Source organism: Phyllobates terribilis, unplaced genomic scaffold (assembly GCF_046119375.1).
Source record: "Phyllobates terribilis strain yellow unplaced genomic scaffold, ASM4611937v1 Scaffold_14__1_contigs__length_39327217, whole genome shotgun sequence".
Classification (NCBI taxonomy): Eukaryota; Metazoa; Chordata; class Amphibia; order Anura; family Dendrobatidae; genus Phyllobates; species Phyllobates terribilis.
The window spans coordinates 30,415,799-30,433,333 of record NW_027362774.1 but is presented as its reverse complement, the minus strand read 5'-3'; the positions used below and the strand labels follow the sequence as shown (position 1 = coordinate 30,433,333).

General features: G+C 59.3%; 3 protein-coding genes across 3 annotated transcripts in view; 2 read left to right on the top strand and 1 right to left on the bottom strand.

Moving 5' to 3' along the window:
- Nucleotides 1–214: 214 nt before the first annotated feature.
- On the top strand, nucleotides 215–3,286 carry FCSK (fucose kinase). Its single transcript, XM_073659954.1, has 9 exons — nucleotides 215–619; nucleotides 1,222–1,388; nucleotides 1,469–1,696; nucleotides 1,777–1,920; nucleotides 2,135–2,254; nucleotides 2,337–2,524; nucleotides 2,605–2,704; nucleotides 2,790–3,013; nucleotides 3,155–3,286. Exons 1-9 carry the CDS (start codon nucleotides 480–482, stop codon nucleotides 3,236–3,238), a joined length of 1,395 nt encoding a protein of 464 aa, XP_073516055.1. The 5' UTR covers nucleotides 215–479; the 3' UTR covers nucleotides 3,239–3,286.
- Nucleotides 3,287–3,854: 568 nt separating this feature from the next.
- Nucleotides 3,855–15,591, bottom strand: COG4 (component of oligomeric golgi complex 4). Its single transcript, XM_073659833.1, has 19 exons — nucleotides 15,411–15,591; nucleotides 13,678–13,760; nucleotides 13,454–13,568; nucleotides 9,741–9,915; nucleotides 8,790–8,983; nucleotides 8,334–8,439; nucleotides 7,980–8,137; nucleotides 7,826–7,884; nucleotides 7,612–7,745; nucleotides 7,007–7,125; nucleotides 6,686–6,852; nucleotides 6,447–6,612; nucleotides 5,810–5,872; nucleotides 5,123–5,239; nucleotides 4,960–5,052; nucleotides 4,805–4,888; nucleotides 4,615–4,716; nucleotides 4,379–4,507; nucleotides 3,855–4,307 (listed from the first exon to the last, which is right to left on the bottom strand). Exons 1-19 carry the CDS (start codon nucleotides 15,528–15,530, stop codon nucleotides 4,173–4,175), a joined length of 2,319 nt encoding a protein of 772 aa, XP_073515934.1. The 5' UTR covers nucleotides 15,531–15,591; the 3' UTR covers nucleotides 3,855–4,172.
- The window catches only part of SF3B3 (splicing factor 3b subunit 3), a 19,805-nt gene continuing 17,841 nt past the window's right edge, over nucleotides 15,572–17,535 (top strand). The window contains 1 exon segment of the mRNA XM_073659832.1: nucleotides 15,572–15,855. The gene's annotated coding sequence lies outside the window, so the exon portion shown is untranslated.

Genomic DNA, 17,535 nt, shown 5'->3' with positions numbered 1-17,535 from the left:
CTGGGTGAAACCAGGGCTGTGGAGTCGGTGAGCCAACCTTCGACTCCTCAATTTCCATCACACCAACTCCACGACTCCGGCTCCCTCATACACGGCTGATGTGTAAGTGATAAATTTACTGCAGCACAGATTCATCTCAGTAAAGTCCAGACCTGAGATCAGGAATAGGACGGACATTTATAGGACAGTTCAGAACTTTCCCAAATTCTTATTAAAAAATATTCCCCCCAAACTGCATTGAACGACTGCACCCAATTTATTATAGATTTAAGGAGTCAGAGTTGGTCCATTTTATACCGACTTCGATTCCGACTCCGACTCCACAGCCCTGGGTGTAGCTGCGCCGGGCGCCGGGTGTAGCTGCGTACCAGGCCCCTTAGAATAATCAGATTTCTTATTACTGCACAGTGGCCGCCACGACTGATGACGCTGGGGTCGCTGCCCGCGCCCTCGCATGTGTGGCCGACCTCCTGGGCTGTATGGCTGGCCGGGAAGGAGGACTGAGGAGCGGGCCGGCAGCTAACAAGGCCTGGGCTCCTGCCTACCGGCTGCTGGAAGAAGGCAACGTGACGCAAGGTGTGAAACTGCTGGCTGAAGAGCGGGAGCGGTGGCTGAACAGGTGACATATTGTTACAAATGTGCAAGAAATACAGGGGCTTCAGAAGGAAAAAAAAAAAAACGAAGATGTTGTCGGCCGGCCCTGACCGTTGCCCCTGCCCCCCCCCCCCCCCCCCCCTGGGCTCGGCAGGCCCTGACCGTTGCCCCTGCGCCCCCCCTGGGCTCGGCGGCCCTGACCGTTGCCCCTGGCCCCCCCCCCCCCCCCTTGGGCTTGGCCGGCCCTGACCGTTGCCCCTGCGCCCCCCCCCCCTGGGCTCGGCAGGCCCTGACCGTTGCCCCTGCGCCCCCCCCCCCTGGGCTCGGCAGGCCCTGACCGTTGCCCCTGCGCCCCCCCTGGGCTCGGCCGGCCCTGACCGTTGCCCCTGCGCGCCCCCCCCCCCCCCCCCCCCTTGGGCTCGGCCGGCCCTGACCGTTGCCCCTGCGCGCCCCCCCCCTGGGCTCGGCCGGCCCTGACCGTTGCCCCTGTGCCCCCCCCCCCCCCCCTGGGCTCGGCCGGCCCCGGACCGTTCCCCCTGTGCCCCCCCCCCCGGGCTCGGCCCTGATGCCCCCTACGGGCCCCCAGGCTCGGCCCTGACGCTCCTGCCTTTCACGATTCCCCCGCAGGCCTGCAATGCTGATCCGCGCTGCCCGCCATTATGAAGGAGCGGAGCAGATCCTAATTCGCAGAGCGGTGATGTCGTCCTTCATGTTTATATCTATTGATGATAAGGAGCTTCCACCTCAGGGCCGGTGGGTGACTGCAGAGTGTCCGGCGCGCATTGATATGTCTGGTAAGTTACAGAAGCGTCCCCCATACTCGGTGCTATAAGCCCCCGTCCTCAGCACCTGTGACATGGCTGCTTGTTGGCAGGAGGCTGGAGCGACACTCCTCCCATCACATATGAGCACGGTGGTGCGGTGGTCAATGTGGCCGTGCTGGTGGATGGTCAGAGGCCAATAGGTGCGCGAGCTCGACGGATACCGGAGCCATTGCTGCGTCTGTACAGTAAGAGCGGCCCCACGGGAGCTGAAATCCGTCTGCAGGTGACTTGTGGGGGCCTTGATGATCTGCAGGATTACTGCCAGCCTCAGGCGCCAGGTGACCAGGAGCGACGTTCTTCTCAGTGCCGCCATCGGCCCTCGCCGTCATTTAACGCCATATTGTCTCTGCCTCCTCAGGGGCATTACTGAAAGCCGCATTCATCTGCTCGGGGACAGTGGAGCTGACGGGGGAGAAGTCACTGTCTGAACAACTCGCTGTGCGCTATGGTGGCGGGTTTGAGCTGCAGACGTGGTCTGATCTCCCCCACGGATCCGGTCTGGGTAAGTGACAACTATTCCACAATGATGTCTCACTGCAATTCTTAGGACGTCTGGGTATAAGATACATCGTGAGGAAGCGCCCTCATGGTGTGCAGAGCGCAGAAATGCAGCCCCCCGCAGAGCCTACCAATCGGGCCGCCACCCCCGCAGAGCAGGCCTCATAGAATGCAGGCCCCCCCAATGCTCATCCTAAGGGTCTGTGTTGATTTTGCAGGAACGAGCAGCATCCTGGCCGGGGCAGTAATGGCGGTGCTGTACGAGGCCTCCGGGCGGGCGGTGGAGGCAGAGTCTCTTCTCCATGCGGTTCTCCATCTGGAGCAGGTGCTCACCACAGGTAGGTCCTCCGTCGTGCATGTGTAGCCATGGGATGTATTGCTTGTGTAGGATAACGCCGTCCCTCGTGCCCCCGGTATCAGGCGGCGGCTGGCAGGACCAGGTTGGAGGACTGATTCCAGGAGTGAAGATCGGCCGCTCGGCTCCAGAACTTCCTCTCCATGTGACAGTCGAGCGGCTCCAGGTACCTGATGGCTTTTTGGAGACGATAAACCAACATCTTCTACTCGTGTATACGGGAAAGACGCGCCTGGCCCGCAACCTGCTGCAGGTGAGCGAGCGGCGTCTGTGTGACCCGCCTGTCGGGGGCATCAGTGACGGGTAGGTACTGAGATCTGTGTCCCCCCTCAGGATGTTCTCCGCAATTGGTACGCTCGCCTCCCTGACATCCTGCAGAACGTGGACGCCCTGGTGACCACGGCTGAGCTCTGCGCAGAGTCCTTCCGCAGGGGTGAGACGGGGAATGACCATTATACGGCTTATAATGACTCCTGAACAGCGGCTGCAGAATAACTTGAGGGTCTGTCTGTCTGCAGGGGACCTGCAGCTGCTTGGCCACTGTCTCTCCACATACTGGCGCCAGAAGAAGTGCATGGCCCCCGGCTGTGAGCCGCTGGCAGTGCGGCGGATAATGGACACGCTGGAGCCGCACGTGCATGGGCAAAGTCTGGCAGGGGCAGGCGGAGGAGGCTTCCTCTACGTACTGACCAAAAGGCCCAGCCAGAGGGACATCCTGCAGAACTTGCTGGAGAGCACACAGGTACGAAGCAGGACCACCAGGGAGCAGGCAGGGGGTCCGTCTGCTGGAGTGCGATACCTCTGGGCCACAAGTTTTGGGGGTCACCCCTAAATCCAGCCCTGACCTCTGCTTATAGCCGTGATCGTCTCTTCTGTTTTCTAGGGCCTGGAGCGATGCAGCGTCCACAGGGTCCAAGTGGACACAGAGACCTTCACGGTCCAGCTGGAGCCTGATGAAGGCGTCTGAGCGCGTCATCCTGGGCGGAGAGGGGTGCGGTGTGCCGTCCCCGGGGGGGGGGGGGGGAGAGGGGTGCGGTGTGCCGTCCCCGGGGGGGGGGGGGGGGGGGGAGAGGGGTGCGGTGTGCCGTCCCCGGGGGGGGGAAGAGGGGTGCGGTGTGCCGTCCCCGGGGGGGAGAGGGGTGCGGTGTGCCGTCCCCGGGGGGGGGGGAGAGGGGTGCGGTGTGCCATCCCCGGGGGGGGGGGGGGGGAGGAGAGGGGTGCGGTGTGCCGTCCCCGGGGGGGAGAGGGGTGCGGTGTGCCGTCCCGGGGGGGGGGGGGGGGGGGGGAGAGGGGTGCGGTGTGCCGTCCCCGGGGGGGGGGGGGGGAGAGGGGTGCGGTGTGCCGTCCCCGGGGGGGGGGAGAGGGGTGCGGTGTGCCGTCCCCGGGGGGGGGGGGGGGGGGGGGGGGGAGAGGGGTGCGGTGTGCCGTCCCCGGGGGGGGGGGAGGGGGGTGCGGTGTGACGTCCCCGGGGGGGGGGGGGAGGGGTGCGGTGTGCCGTCCCCGGGGGGGGAGAGATCCTGCACCCGGCTGCAATCACTGCGTTCGTTGCACAATATGGCGTCATGCACAGACGGGACTAGTCGTCACGTGAATATTGTAGAGATTTATTGAGACAATGAAGGTAAAGGCGGCTCCATCTGCAGGGAGACGAAGGGCCGCGTTACCCTGGTGGGGGGCTGCTGATTCATCCTCAGGTCTTTCTATCACCGTCCTGTAGACTATATTTTCTTACCTAATCAATAAATGTCCCAGAATTTGTGATATAAATCAATAAATGTCCCAGAATTAGTGCTATAAAGCGCCGTCCCCGACATTTCCGAGCCTCCGGTCGGCCACGGCTGAGGATGAGTAGAGCTCTGCGGACGAGGATGACAAAGCTCCGGCCAAACACAAGTCCGACATTACAGCCGCAAGCGTTTGATGTCTTCACTGCGGAAGTCCATACGTAAGGCCAGCACCTGGCGGACCTCCGCGGGTGTGAGGCGCCACGTCAGCGGGCCGGAGTTCGGACCCCAGTAATCCAAGATTTCCGTCACCTGTGAACATGGACTGTGAGCTGTGAGGGCACGGATGGGCCAGGCGCAGGCCGCCTCAGATTTCCACTTACCCGCTCCAGGTTCAGAATCGTTGCCATTTGGGACAGGCGAGCAAATTTATCCCGGATGGTCCATGTTGTAACCGTGGTGAGGTAAGCAATGAGAGAGCGCAGCTCCTTGTCAAACTGCAGCCCACCGAGCTGTGAAGAGAGAGGAGCAGTAAGCTGGAGCGGACCCCCATGTGTGACAACGATGAGGAATATGGGTGTATCTATAGGGGGCTCAGACACTCGGGTGTCCATCTTACCCTGCTGAATGTGGATTTTAAAACCACCTTCTCCAGCTCCAGGGCGATAAGACTGGTGAGCAGACTGGTGAGGTTCTCATAGATGACGGGCGAGAGGCCGACCTACAGGGCGACACACACCGCTTAATAACCCTGCACTACAATCACCCGACAGGTGCAGGGTCCGGCCACCGGCACGAGGAGCGCCCACCTTAAACTCCGCTGTCAGCTGCTCCAGGTTCACGATGAACTGCTGCACCCAGGGGTCGTTGGCTTCATAGTCATTAAACTCCTCCTGGGACACATGAGGGTAAGGAATGATTCACTGTGGTGGTCACTTGCGCCCCCCAGTCACTACATTCTCACCTCCTCAATGTTGTGGGACACAGACAGGAAGAGGTTAATCCACGGCTTAGCTTGCGGTTTAATGGCCGTACTGTTCAACTCCCCCAAACCTTCCTGTCCAGGAGAAACAGAGAGGGGTCACTGCCCTCCGGTGTTACCTGTCCATCAGGACCCCCGCACTCACCTGGAGGAGGTCTCGGAATTTGTTTGATACAGATGCCATATCGGAGAGGCAGCTGTCGATCTTCGCCTTCGCTTGGTCTCCTCCGAGGTCCTGACTAAGCAGCTTCCTGCAGTCATTCTGGAAGTAGCGGGACATTTACTGGTCACATGGAGGGGGCGGAGGGGACGCAGCGGGACATTTACTGGTCACATGGAGGGGGCGGAGGGGACGCAGCGGGACATTTACTGGTCACATGGAGGGGGCGGAGGGGACACAGCGGGACATTTACTGGTCACATGGAGGGGGCGGAGGGGACGCAGCGGGACATTTACTGGTCACATGGGGGACGCGGAGGAGGGGACGCAGCGGGACGTTTACTGGTCACATGGGGGACGCGGCGGAGGGGCCATTTACTGGTCACATGGGGGACACAGCCGGACACAGCCGGGCATAAACCGGTCACATGGGGGACGCAGCGGAGGGGACACACGTCACTACAGCCTTACGGGTCTGGTATACAACCGTGTGGATTACAGAACATCAGCCAAGCCGCCCCCTATACAGCAGGTAGGTGACGAGCCCCCTGTGTCTGCAGCCCACCTGCACTTAACAAGCCGGGGTGGGGAGTTAGACAATGGCTGCCGGCTGTAAAAGGTGTACGGCTACAGACGTCTCCCCCCGGCCTCCATGTATAACCCGTCCTCCTACCTCCAGATTTTTCTTTAGGGTCATAATGTTCTCGCTGCAAACTTCCACATTGTTCAGACTGACCTGGAAAAGACCAGCAGATTGAGCAGTGACAATGGCGGCTTCCCGTCCCCTGGCATTCAGCGTCTTTCGCCCGTCCCCCGGCATTCAGCGCCTTTCTCCTGTCCCCAGGGGCATTCAGATCCTTTCCCCTGGTAATTCAGCGCCTTTCTCCCGTCCCCCGGCATCCGACGCCTTTCTCCTGTCCCCAGGGGCATTCAGATCCTTTCCCCCGGTCATTCGGCGCCTTTCTCCCGTCCCCCGGCGCCTTTCTCCCATCCCCCGGCATCTTTCTCCCGTCCCCAGGGGCATCCAGCGCCTTTCTGCCGTCCCCCAAGGGCATCCAGCGCCTTTCTGCCGTCCCCCGGGGGCATCCAGCTCCTTTCTCCCGTCCCCCGGGGGCATCCAGCGCCTTTCTCCCGTCCCCCGGGGGCATCCAGCGCCTTTCTCCGTCCCCCGGGGGCATCCAGCGCCTTTCTCTCGTCCCCCGGGGGCATCCAGCGCCTTTCTCCCGTCACCCGGGGGCATCCAGCGCCTTTCTCCCGTCCCCAGGGGCATCAAGAGCCTTTCTCTCGTCCCCCAGTATCCAGCGCCGTACCAGGAAAGACATCTTGGCCTCGTCGTTACTCTCGATGCCCTTGGTATCGAACTTGCCCTGTTGCAGGCTGCTGTGCACGATGCTGACGGCGCTGGTGACGCCGCGCTGGATGTCCTGTAAGGTGGTGGCCGGGAAGCCCATCCTCAGCTTGTTACACAGGACCTCCCTGCAATCAATGGCAGACTAACATCAGGCAGCCCAGACCTCGCAGTGCATAGCCGTAACATCCCTACAATCACCTGAAGTCGGACTCCATCATGGTTGTCGACAGGTTAATCATGGCGCAGAGGCAATCTGTACTGGAGCTGGACAGAGCCCGCCCGATGCATTTCTTCACTATGTAAAACACGTCGTCCACCATGCTGGATATCAGCTGCCCCCGCTCACACGTGTCCATGGCCACCGCCTGCACAGGGGGTAAAGCATGAGCCCCCGTTACACCGCATCGTACCAGCACGCATTCCCAGCAGGCCGGCTCATTCCTCAGTAATACCCCCCTATATCCATAGTGCAGCCTCCAGAGCCGGCCTCCCTTAGTCCTCCCGGGTGTTGCCGTGTACCTTGTTGACGGACTCCCTCATGTAGTATTCCTCCATGGTGATGTAGTATCCGATCAGCTCTTGCAAGGAGCGGCTCAGGAGGCAATGCTTCAACAGCTTGTCCAGGCTCTGCTGATGCTCTGGAAGACAGAATCAGAATTGTGAGGCTGAGAATGACGAGGCCGGGAGTGACGAGGCCGAGGCCGGGAGTGACGAGGCCGAGGCCGGGAGTGACGAGCCCGAGGCCGGGAGTGACGAGCCCGAGGCCGAGAGTGACGAGCCCGAGGCCGGGAGTGACGAGCCCGAGGCCGAGAGTGACAAGCCCGAGGCAGGGAGTGACGAGGTGGACAGTGGCGGCACTGAGGTCAGCGCCATCCGCTCCATCTTCTGATATTGGGGGGTTATTCTACGTTCACACGGGTCTCATGGTCTCTGTCTAGTGAGGAGCTATAATGTGGTTCTGGATACACCACATGATGGACCCATCACTAATAATGGGAAACTTACAGAATCAGTGCCAAAAATAATGCTGAAAAGTAAGAAAATCCCACAGGGACCCCAGATGGAAATGTGAGCACAGCCTGACACCGTCACACCCCAGGCATTGAGCTCCATTGTGTACTGACCCTGTTTTACATCCTCCGCTGCCACGGAGTCGCCAACCTCAAAGTCTGAGGTGATGCGGCGTTTAATGAAGCGGAGGTAAAGCTCGGTCCGGGCGCTCATCAGGGTCACCTCAGCCAGGATGGGGTCCAGGTCCCTGTATATCACACAATACACTATCATCACTTCATCTTGTGAATCGGAGGCTCAGACTCCATTCACCGGACGGACACTCACCGGGGCTCGATCTTGTCAGAAGATGAAGCTCGGATGATGCAGCTCTGCACCCGCTGGAACTGCAGAACAGGGGTCACACCATGTATCATACAAATCATCACCCCCAATAACACAGCCCATGAGACCCTCCGCACCACCGGTGGGCACACCTCACCTTCCTCTGGTAGTCTCTCTGCTGTACAAACTTATCCACCACTTTCTCCACCTGTCGGTCGCACTCCGCCTGTAGGTGTTTAATCAGCATGTAGAGGCGGCCGGGTCCATAGTACGTCTCCAGAATGGGCTGATGAGTCTCCACTATACGGGCGATACCTGAAATACAGAGGTACGGACCTGAGCCGCCACCACACCCTTATCAACGCCTTCTATGTCATCTGCTGGACAGCGTACAGATCATCCAAAACCAGAATAACGTAATAATGAGCCCAGAGCAGCCGGAGAAAGAACGGCCCCCGACTGTGCGTCATCTACAAGTGGGGGCAGATCAGAGACGCTGCTCTGTACTCACCTTCAAATAGCAGGGTAAGGGTATCTGCAAACAAGAGAGATGCCCGATGCTCACTGCCCTCCGACGCCAAAGCCAGCGCCAAGTTCTCTTCAGCCTTCTTAGCTACCTGCAAAGCAGAGGCCAAGATTAGCTGGAGACCCTCGACAGGGGAACAGAGGAAGGGGCTGCAACTGGGAAGGAATAGGGAAGTGAGGAGGAGAGTCATGACGGGAGCGGCAAGGGAGGTCGGGACGGACGCCAGTCGGAGAGGGCGGATGGGACGGACGCCAGTCGGCGAGGGCGGACGGGACGGACGCCAGTCGGAGAGGGCGGACGCCAGTCGGAGAGGGCGGACGCCGGGCGGTGAGGACGGACGGGACGGACGCCAGGCGGCGAGGACGGACGGGACAGACGGAGGCAGTCGGGACAGACAGGGGCGGACAGCAGAGAGTCAGGGTAGGAGACAAGAATTCTCACCTGCTGACACAGGTATGCAGAGAACTTGCTGATTCCCTCCTCGTGCAGCCCCAGCAGTGGGAAGATCTTGAAGAATCTCTCCACCTGGGGAAGGTCCCCGGCTTTAGTTGCTGTATCAAACTTCTGGCTGACCAGAACCTTCAGCTGCTTCTCGGCCTCCTGCAGGAGCTGTAAGTTGGCATCAATCATGCTGCCTAGAGAACAACGCAGAAAGATGAGAACGAGACGTTGGCGCCTCCAGGAGTCAGAGCTAGGGTGTAGATTCATATATTACTTGGGGTGTATATATATATATATATATATATATATATATATATATATATATATATATATTACCAGCAAAAAGTTTGGAGCCCCCTGTTGTTCATGCAATGGTTTTCCTTGTTCTTTTTGGAATGTGCACATTGTAGATTCAGACTGAGAGCAGCAAAACCGATGGAAACAAGGAGTAAAGAAACTGGTGTGACCCGGAGCAAACTGTGCCCCCTCAGATTCCTCCTGTACACCCTCCTGTGTCCCCTCAGATTGCCCCTGTGACCACTCAGACACCTCCTGTGACCCCCTCAATTGTCACCTGTAGTGGCTCCAATGGACGGATCTATGTAGTCCAGAGATCACGTGTGGGATCTCCAACCTCCAGAACCACCGACCTCAACCAATGGAGGTGTGAAGGGAAAGCGACCGACAAGCGCTCAGCTCCTCCGGGAAATCCCTCATGACTGCAGGAGCCATTAATGCCGGAGAGAACAACAAGGGGGGGTAGAGCCGCCAGCAGAGTGACACGGAGGGCACAGGAGGAATCCGAGGAGTTACACGCATTTCAGTACTCCTTGCTTCTCACCTGTGCCTTCCTGCCTTCAGTCTGAATCTACAATGTGCACAATTCATAGTAAGGACTGGAGAGGCCGGACGCTGGGTGTGTGTGTATATGGCTGAGCGCGCACACGTCACCTTCTCGTCCCTGCCGGCTCAGCTCGATGACGGACTTGTCCAGGCACAGGTAGCGGTGGATGTGCGCAGCTGCCTGCTCGTACTCCTCACTCTTCAGCGCCGTCTGAACGCCGTCCATACAGAACTTGAGATCCAGGATGTCGTCTGCTCGCTGAATGGCCTGATAGAGCCGGCACTGCGGAGGAGAAGACTCCGGCCGTCAGTCTCCACCACCGACCCAAAGACAGCGAGGTGTGACCACAGGATGGCGCTGCACACACTGCACCGGCCCCCCACCCAATGTGTACAGGGGCCGACAGACACCGGTGGGAAGAATCAGACATACCGGACCTCACTAGAAAGACGCGTGAGCCGAGCACGGACCACTGTATACTGGAGTATAGCACACAATGCACCAGCAGAACAGTGACTGCAGCTCTGGAGGTGACTGGAGGATAAGACATGGTGTGTATATACACACACACACACACACACACACACACACAGACACACATTATATATATACAGTTATATGAAAAAGTTTGGGCACCCCTATTAATCTTAAGCTTAATGTTTTATAAAAATTGGTGTTTTTGCAGCAGCTCTTTCAGTTTGATATATGTAATAACTGTTGGACACAGTAATGTTTCTGCCTTGAAATGAGGTTTATTGTACTAACAGAAAATGTGCAATCTGCATTCAAACAAAATGTGACAGGTGCATAAGTATGGGCACCTCACCAGAAAAGTGGCATTAATATTTAGTAGATCCTCCTTTTGCCTCTAGTCGCTTCCTGTAGCTTTTAATGAGTTCCTGGATCCTGGATGAAGGTATTTTTGACCATTCCTCTTTACAAAACAATTCCAGTTCCTGTAAGTTTGATGGTCGCCGAGCATGGACAGCCCTCTTCACATGATCCCACAGATGTTCAATGATATTCAGGTTTGGGGACTGGGATGGCCATTCCAGAACATTGTAATTGTTCCTCTGCATGAATGCCTGAGTAGATCTGGAGCGGTGTTTTGGATCATTGTCTTGCTGAAAGATCCATCCCCTGCATAACTTCAACTTTATCACTGATTCTTGAACATTATTGTCAAGAATCTGCTGATACTGAGTGGAATCCATGCGTCCCTCAACTTTAACAAGATTCCCGGGGCCGGCATTGGCCACACAGCCCCAAAGCATGATGGAACCTCCACAAAATTTTACTGTGGGTAGCAAGTGTTTTTCTTGGAATGCTGTGTTTTTTTGCCGCCATGCATAACGCCTTTTTGTATGACCAAACAACTCAATCTTGGTTTCATCAGTCCACAGGACCTTCTTCCAAAAAGACATTGGCTTCTCCAAATGTGCCTTTGCATACCTCAGCCGACTCTGTTTGTGGCGTGCTTGCAGAAACGGCTTCTTTCGCATCACTCTCCCATACAGCTTCTCCTTGTGCAAAGTGCGTTGTATAGTTGACCGATGCACAGTGACACCATCTGCAGCAAGTTGATGCTGCAGCTCTCTGGAGGTGGTTTGAGGATTGTCCTTGACTGATCTCACCATTCTTATTCTCTACCTTTCTGATGTTTTTCTTGGCCTGCCACTTCTGGCCTTAACAAGAACTGTCCCTGTGTTCTTCCATTTCCTTACTATGTTCCTCACAGTGGAAACTGACAGGTTAAATCTCTGAGACAGCTTTTTGTATCCTTCCCCTGAACAACTATGTTGAATAATCTTTGTTTTTAGATCATTTGACAGTTGTTTTGAGGAGCCCATGATGCCACTCTTCAGAGGAGATTCAAACAGGAGAACAACTTGCAAGTGGCCACTTTAAGTAGCTTTTCTCATGATAGCATACACCTGGCTATGAAGTTCAAAGCTCAATGAGGTTACAATACCAAAAAAAGTGCTTTAGTAAGTCAGTAAAAAGTAGGTAGGAGTATTTAAAACAAGAAAATGATGAGTGCCCATACTTATGCACCTGTCAAATTTTGTTTGAATGCAGATTGCACATTTTCTGTTAGTACAATAAACCTCATTTCAAGGCAGAAACATTACTGTGTCCAACAGTTATTACATAGATCAAACTGAAAGAGCTGCTGCAAAAACACCAATTTTTATAAAACATTAAGCTTAAGATTAATAGGGGTGCCCAAACTTTTTCATATAACTGTATATATATACAGTACAGACCAAAAGTTTGGACACACCTTCTCATTTAAAGATTTTTCTGTATTTTCTTGACTATGAAAATTGTACATTCACACTGAAGGCATCAAAACTATGAATTACCACATGTGGAATTATATACTTAACAAAAAAGTGTGAAACAACTGAAAATATGTCTTATATTCTAGGGTCTTCACAGTAGCCACCTTTTGCTTTGATGACTGCTTTGCACACTCTTGGCATTCTCTTGATGAGCTTCAAGAGGTAGTCACCGGAAATGGTCTTCACTTCATAGGTGTGCCCTGTCAGGTTTAATAAGTGGGATTTCTTGCCTTATAAATGGGGTTGGGACCATCAGTTGTGTTGTGCAGAAGTCTGGTGGATACACAGCTGATAGTCCTACTGAATAGACTGTTAGAATTTGTATTATGGCAAGAAAAAAGCAGCTAAGTAAAGAAAAACGAGTGGCCATCATTACTTTAAGAAATGAAGGTCAGTCAGTGCGAAAAGTTGGGAAAACTTTGAAAGTGTCCCCAAGTGCAGTTGCAAAAACCATCAAGCGCTACAAAGAAACTGGATCACATGAAGACCGCCCCAGGAAAGGAAGACCAAGAGTCACCTCTGCTTCTGAGGATAAGTTTATCTGAGTCACCAGCCTCAGAAATCGCAGGTTAACAGCAGCTCAGATTAGAGACCAGGTCAATGCCACACAAAGTTCTAGCAGCAGACACATCTCTGCAACAACTGTTAAGAGGAGACTTTGTGCAGCAGGCCTTCATGGTAGAATAGCTGCTAGGAAACCACTGCTAAGGACAGGCAACAAGCAGAAGAGACTTGTTTGGGCTAAAGAACACAAGGAATGGACGTTAGACCAGTGGAAATCTGTGCTTTGGTCTGATGAGTCCAAATTTGAGATCTTTGGTTCCAACCACCGTGTCTTTGTGTGACGCAGAAAAGGTGAACGGATGGACTCTACATGCCTGGTTCCCACCGTGAAGCATGGAGGAGGAGGTGTGATGGTGTGGGGGGGCTTTGCTGGTGACACTGTTGGGGATTTATTCAAAACTGAAGGCATACTGAACCAGCATGGCTACCACAGCATCTTGCAGCGGCATGCTATTCCATCCGGTTTCCGTTTAGTTGGACCATCATTTATTTTTCAACAGGACAATGACCCCAAACACCTCCAGGCTGTGTAAGGGCTATTTGACCAAGGAGAGTGATGGGGGGCTACGCCAGATGACCTGGCCTCCACAGTCACCAGACCTGAACCCAATTGAGATGGTTTGGGGTGAGCTGGACCGCAGAGTGAAGGCAAAAGGGCCAACAAGTGCTAAGCATCTCTGGGAACCCCTTCAAGATTGTGGGAAAACCATTTCCGGTGACTACCTCCTGAAGCTCATCAAGAGAATGCCAAGAGTGTGCAAAGCAGTCATCAAAGCAAAAGGTGGCTACTGTGAAGACCCTAGAATATAAGACATATTTTCAGTTGTTTCACACTTTTTTGTTAAGTATATAATTCCACATGTTTATATACACATACACACATATACACTCTCGTCCACGGGGCGGCGTACCTTGGCGAGGTCGAGCTGCCGCACTTTACTGCTGACGTTCTCGGCCAGGTTGCAGGTGAAGCCAATCATGCCGGACAGTTGCTGGGCGTCTCCTTCTATCAGCTGCAGGTTCGGCCTGGATGAATGATGGATGGTGGTCAGAGGTAGAGTGCAGGATTATGGGGGAGCGGACTAACACTGCGCAGGGTCTACAGGATGATCGGCCCCTATGTATACATACGTACCCCATCCGCTGTAAGGACAGCATCTTGTTCTCTACTGCCCCCTGCTGTCCGAGCAGCGCCTCCAGTTCTGCTTCTACCTGCACCTGTAGGGGAGAGACAGCAGATCCCTGGAATTACTGTGCGGGGCGATGTGCGGTGTGCTGTGCTAGGTGATGTGCGGGGTGATGTGCGGTGTGCTGTGCTAGGTGATGTGCGGGGTGATGTCCGGTGTGCTGTGCTAGGTGATGTGCGGCGTGCGGTCCTCCGTGGTGTCCCTGACTCTATGGTGCAGCAGCACGGTCCCCTCTTATTGGCGGCTGCTGAGGTCGGGTCCCATCCCAGGTAATCACACAGAAGAGCGAGTGACCGCGGGGGGATCGGCTGCCTTGAATCCCATGGATCTCCCTCCTCCCGCGGTCTCTCGCTCTTCTCACAGCGCAGGATTCATCTGATGAAGGTCGGGGATCTGACAGAAAAGTCGCCCTGTGGACCAAACCTGAAAATAAACAATCTGCGGCTTCCTGCACATGACATGCTCTTCTGTGCAGACCTGACACTACGGCGGCCCCTCCTGATACTATGGCGGCCCCTCCTGTCACTGACACAACGGCGGCCCCTCCAGTCACTGACACAACGGCGGCCCCTCCAGTCACTGACACAACGGCGGCCCCTCCTGTCACTGACACTACGGCGGCCCCTCCAGTCACTGACACTACGGCGGCCCCTCCAGTCACTGACACTACGGCGGCCCCTCCAGTCACTGACACTACGGCGGCCCCTCCAGTCACTGACACTACGGCGGCCCCTCCAGTCACTGACACTACGGCGGCCCCTCCAGTCACTGACACTACGGCGGCCCCTCCTGTCACTGACACTACGGCGGCCCCTCCTGTCACTGACACTACGGCGGCCCCTCCTGTCACTGACACTACGGCGGCCCCTCCTGTCACTGACACTACGGCGGCCCCTCCTGTCACTGACACTACGGCGGCCCCTCCAGTCACTGACACTACGGCGGCCCCTCCAGTCACTGACACTACGGCGGCCCCTCCAGTCACTGACACTACGGCGGCCCCTCCTGTCACTGACACTACGGCGGCCCCTCCTGTCACTGACACTACGGCGGCCCCTCCTGTCACGGACACTACGGCGGCCCCTCCTGTCACGGACACTACGGCGGCCCCTCCTGTCACGGACACTACGGCGGCCCCTCCTGTCACTGACACTACGGCGGCCCCTCCAGTCACTGACACTACGGCGGCCCCTCCAGTCACTGACACTACGGCGGCCCCTCCAGTCACTGACACTACGGCGGCCCCTCCTGTCACTGACACTACGGCGGCCCCTCCTGTCACGGACACTACGGCGGCCCCTCCTGTCACGGACACTACGGCGGCCCCTCCTGTCACTGACACTACGGCGGCCCCTCCAGTCACTGACACTACGGCGGCCCCTCCAGTCACTGACACTACGGCGGCCCCTCCAGTCACTGACACTACGGCGGCCCCTCCTGTCACTGACACTACGGCGGCCCCTCCAGTCACTGACACTACGGCGGCCCCTCCTGTCACTGACACTACGGCGGCCCCTCCTGTCACTGACACTACGGCGGCCCCTCCAGTCACTGACACTACGGCGGCCCCTCCAGTCACTGACACTACGGCGGCCCCTCCTGTCACTGACACTACGGCGGCCCCTCCTGTCACTGACACTACGGCGGCCCCTCCTGTAACTATCGGTCCTTCCCCCGTCACCTCCTCCGCACACAGCCGCGTGTACGCCTCCTCCAGCTCCTGCAGATCGGTGAGGGAGCGGATCCGGTCCATGCTGAGCGCGGAGCCGCCGTCTCCCTGGTAACCGGCTGAGGCGGCCATGTTGGTAGGACACGTCACTTCCGGCCCTCGCTCGCGCACATCACTTCCGGTGTCCTGCGGAGCCGGGCTGTTCTCGCGGTGCCGGTTCCCAGAGCGGCTGGAGGTTCGCGCGCTCTGAGCTGCGTGGATTTCCGGGAGGATCGAGCACAGACGGGAGCGGCCCGGGCTGTGGAGGAAGCGAAGGCGGCGGGATCTGGACAGGCGGCGCGGGCAGCTGTGTGAGGACCTCCGGAGTCTGAGCGGCGCGAAATGGCGGCAGAGTGATCCCCGCGCGCCATCCGCCTGTAATCTCCGCCATCCGCCCGAGCCGCGCCCCGGACACCGGGTGAGGAGACGACCGGGGACAGTGCGGAGGGCGTACAGTCATTGTACCGGCGTGTGAGGGGTCAGGAGACGCGGCCCGGTCCCGTGAAGGCGAAGAGCCGGAGCCACGGAGTCCCCCCCCCCCCCCCCTCCCTGGGCCGCGCTCCTCTCCCCCCCCCCTCCCTGGGCCGCGCTCCTCTCCCCCCCCCCTCCCTGGGCCGCGCTCCTCTCCCCCCCCCCCCTCCCTGGGCCGCGCTCCTCTCCCCCCCCCCTCCCTGGGCCGCGCTCCTCTCCCCCCCCCCCCCTCCCTGGGCCGCGCTCCTCTCCCCCCCCCCTCCCTGGGCCGCGCTCCTCTCCCCCCCCCCTCCCTGGGCCGCGCTCCTCTCCCCCCCCCCCCTCCCTGGGCCGCGCTCCTCCCCCCCCCCCCCCTCCCTGGGCCGCGCTCCTCCCCCCCCCCCCCTCCCTGGGCCGCGCTCCTCCCCCCCCCCCCTCCCTGGGCCGCGCTCCTCCCCCCCCCCCCTCCCTGGGCCGCGCTCCTCTCCCCCCTCCCCCCTCCCTGGGCCGCGCTCCTCTCCCCCCTCCCCCCTCCCTGGGCCGCGCTCCTCTCCCCCCCCCCCCCCCTCCCTGGGCCGCGCTCCTCTCCCCCCTCCCCCTCCCTGGGCCGCGCTCCTCTCCCCCCTCCCCCTCCCTGGGCCGCGCTCCTCCCCCCCCCCCCCCTCCCTGGGCCGCGCTCCTCTCCCCCCTCCCCCTCCCTGGGCTGCGCTCCTCTCCCCCCCCCCCCCCTCCCTGGGCCGCGCTCCTCCCCCCCCCCCCCCTCCCTGGGCCGCGCTCCTCCCCCCCCCCCCCCTCCCTGGGCCGCGCTCCTCCCCCCCCCCCCTCCCTGGGCCGCGCTCCTCTCCCCCCTCCCCCCTCCCTGGGCCGCGCTCCTCTCCCCCTCCCCCTCCCTGGGCCGCGCTCCTCTCCCCCTCCCCCTCCCTGGGCCGCGCTCCTCTCCCCCCTCCCCCTCCCTGGGCCGCGCTCCTCTCCCCCTCCCCCTCCCTGGGCCGCGCTCCTCTCCCCCCTCCCCCTCCCTGGGCCGTGCTCCTCTCCCCCCTCCCCCTCCCTGGGCCGCGCTCCTCTCCCCCCTCCCCCTCCCTGGGCCGCGCTCCTCTCTCCCCCCCCCCCCCTCCCTGGGCCGCGCTCCTCTCTCCCCCCCCCCCCCCTCCCTGGGCCGCGCTCCTCTCCCCCCCCCCCCCCTCCCTGGGCCGCGCTCCTCTCCCCCCCCCCCCCCCCCTCCCTGGGCCGCGCTCCTCCCCCCCCCCCCCCCTCCTCCCCCTCCCTGGGCCGCGCTCCTCTCCCCCCCCCTCCTCCTCCCCCTCCCTGGGCCGCGCTCCTCTCCCCCCCCCCTCCTCCCCCTCCCTGGGCCGCGCTCCTCTCCCCCCCCCCTCTCCCCCCCCTCCTGGGCCGCGCTCCTCTCCCCCCCCCCCCCTCCCCCTCCCTGGGCCGCGCTCCTCTCTCCCCCCCCCCCCCCTCCCTGGGCCGCGCTCCTCTCCCCCCCCCCCCCCTCCTGGGCCGCGCTCCTCTCCCCCCCCCTCCCTCCCTGGGCCGCGCTCCTCTCCCCCCCCTCCCTCCCTGGGCCGCGCTCCTCTCCCCCCCCCCCCTGGGCCGCGCTCCTCTCTCCCTCCCCCCCCCCCTCCCTGGGCCGCGCTCCTCTCTCTCCCCC

Bases quoted from the DNA above. Each gene is read 5' to 3' on its own strand.
- FCSK (XM_073659954.1), top strand. From the start codon at position 480: ATGGCTGGCCGGGAAGGAGGACTGAGGAGCGGGCCGGCAGCTAACAAG. The intron at 1,389-1,468 runs GTAAGTTACAGA...GCTTGTTGGCAG, and splicing joins GGCGCGCATTGATATGTCTG to GAGGCTGGAGCGACACTCCT. The intron at 2,255-2,336 runs GTAGGTCCTCCG...CCCCGGTATCAG, and splicing joins GGAGCAGGTGCTCACCACAG to GCGGCGGCTGGCAGGACCAG.
- COG4 (XM_073659833.1), bottom strand. From the start codon at position 15,530: ATGGCCGCCTCAGCCGGTTACCAGGGAGACGGCGGCTCCGCGCTCAGC. The intron at 7,746-7,825 runs GTGAGTGTCCGT...TGTGATATACAG, and splicing joins TCTGACAAGATCGAGCCCCG to GGACCTGGACCCCATCCTGG. The intron at 6,853-7,006 runs GTACACGGCAAC...CCCCCTGTGCAG, and splicing joins TGAGGGAGTCCGTCAACAAG to GCGGTGGCCATGGACACGTG.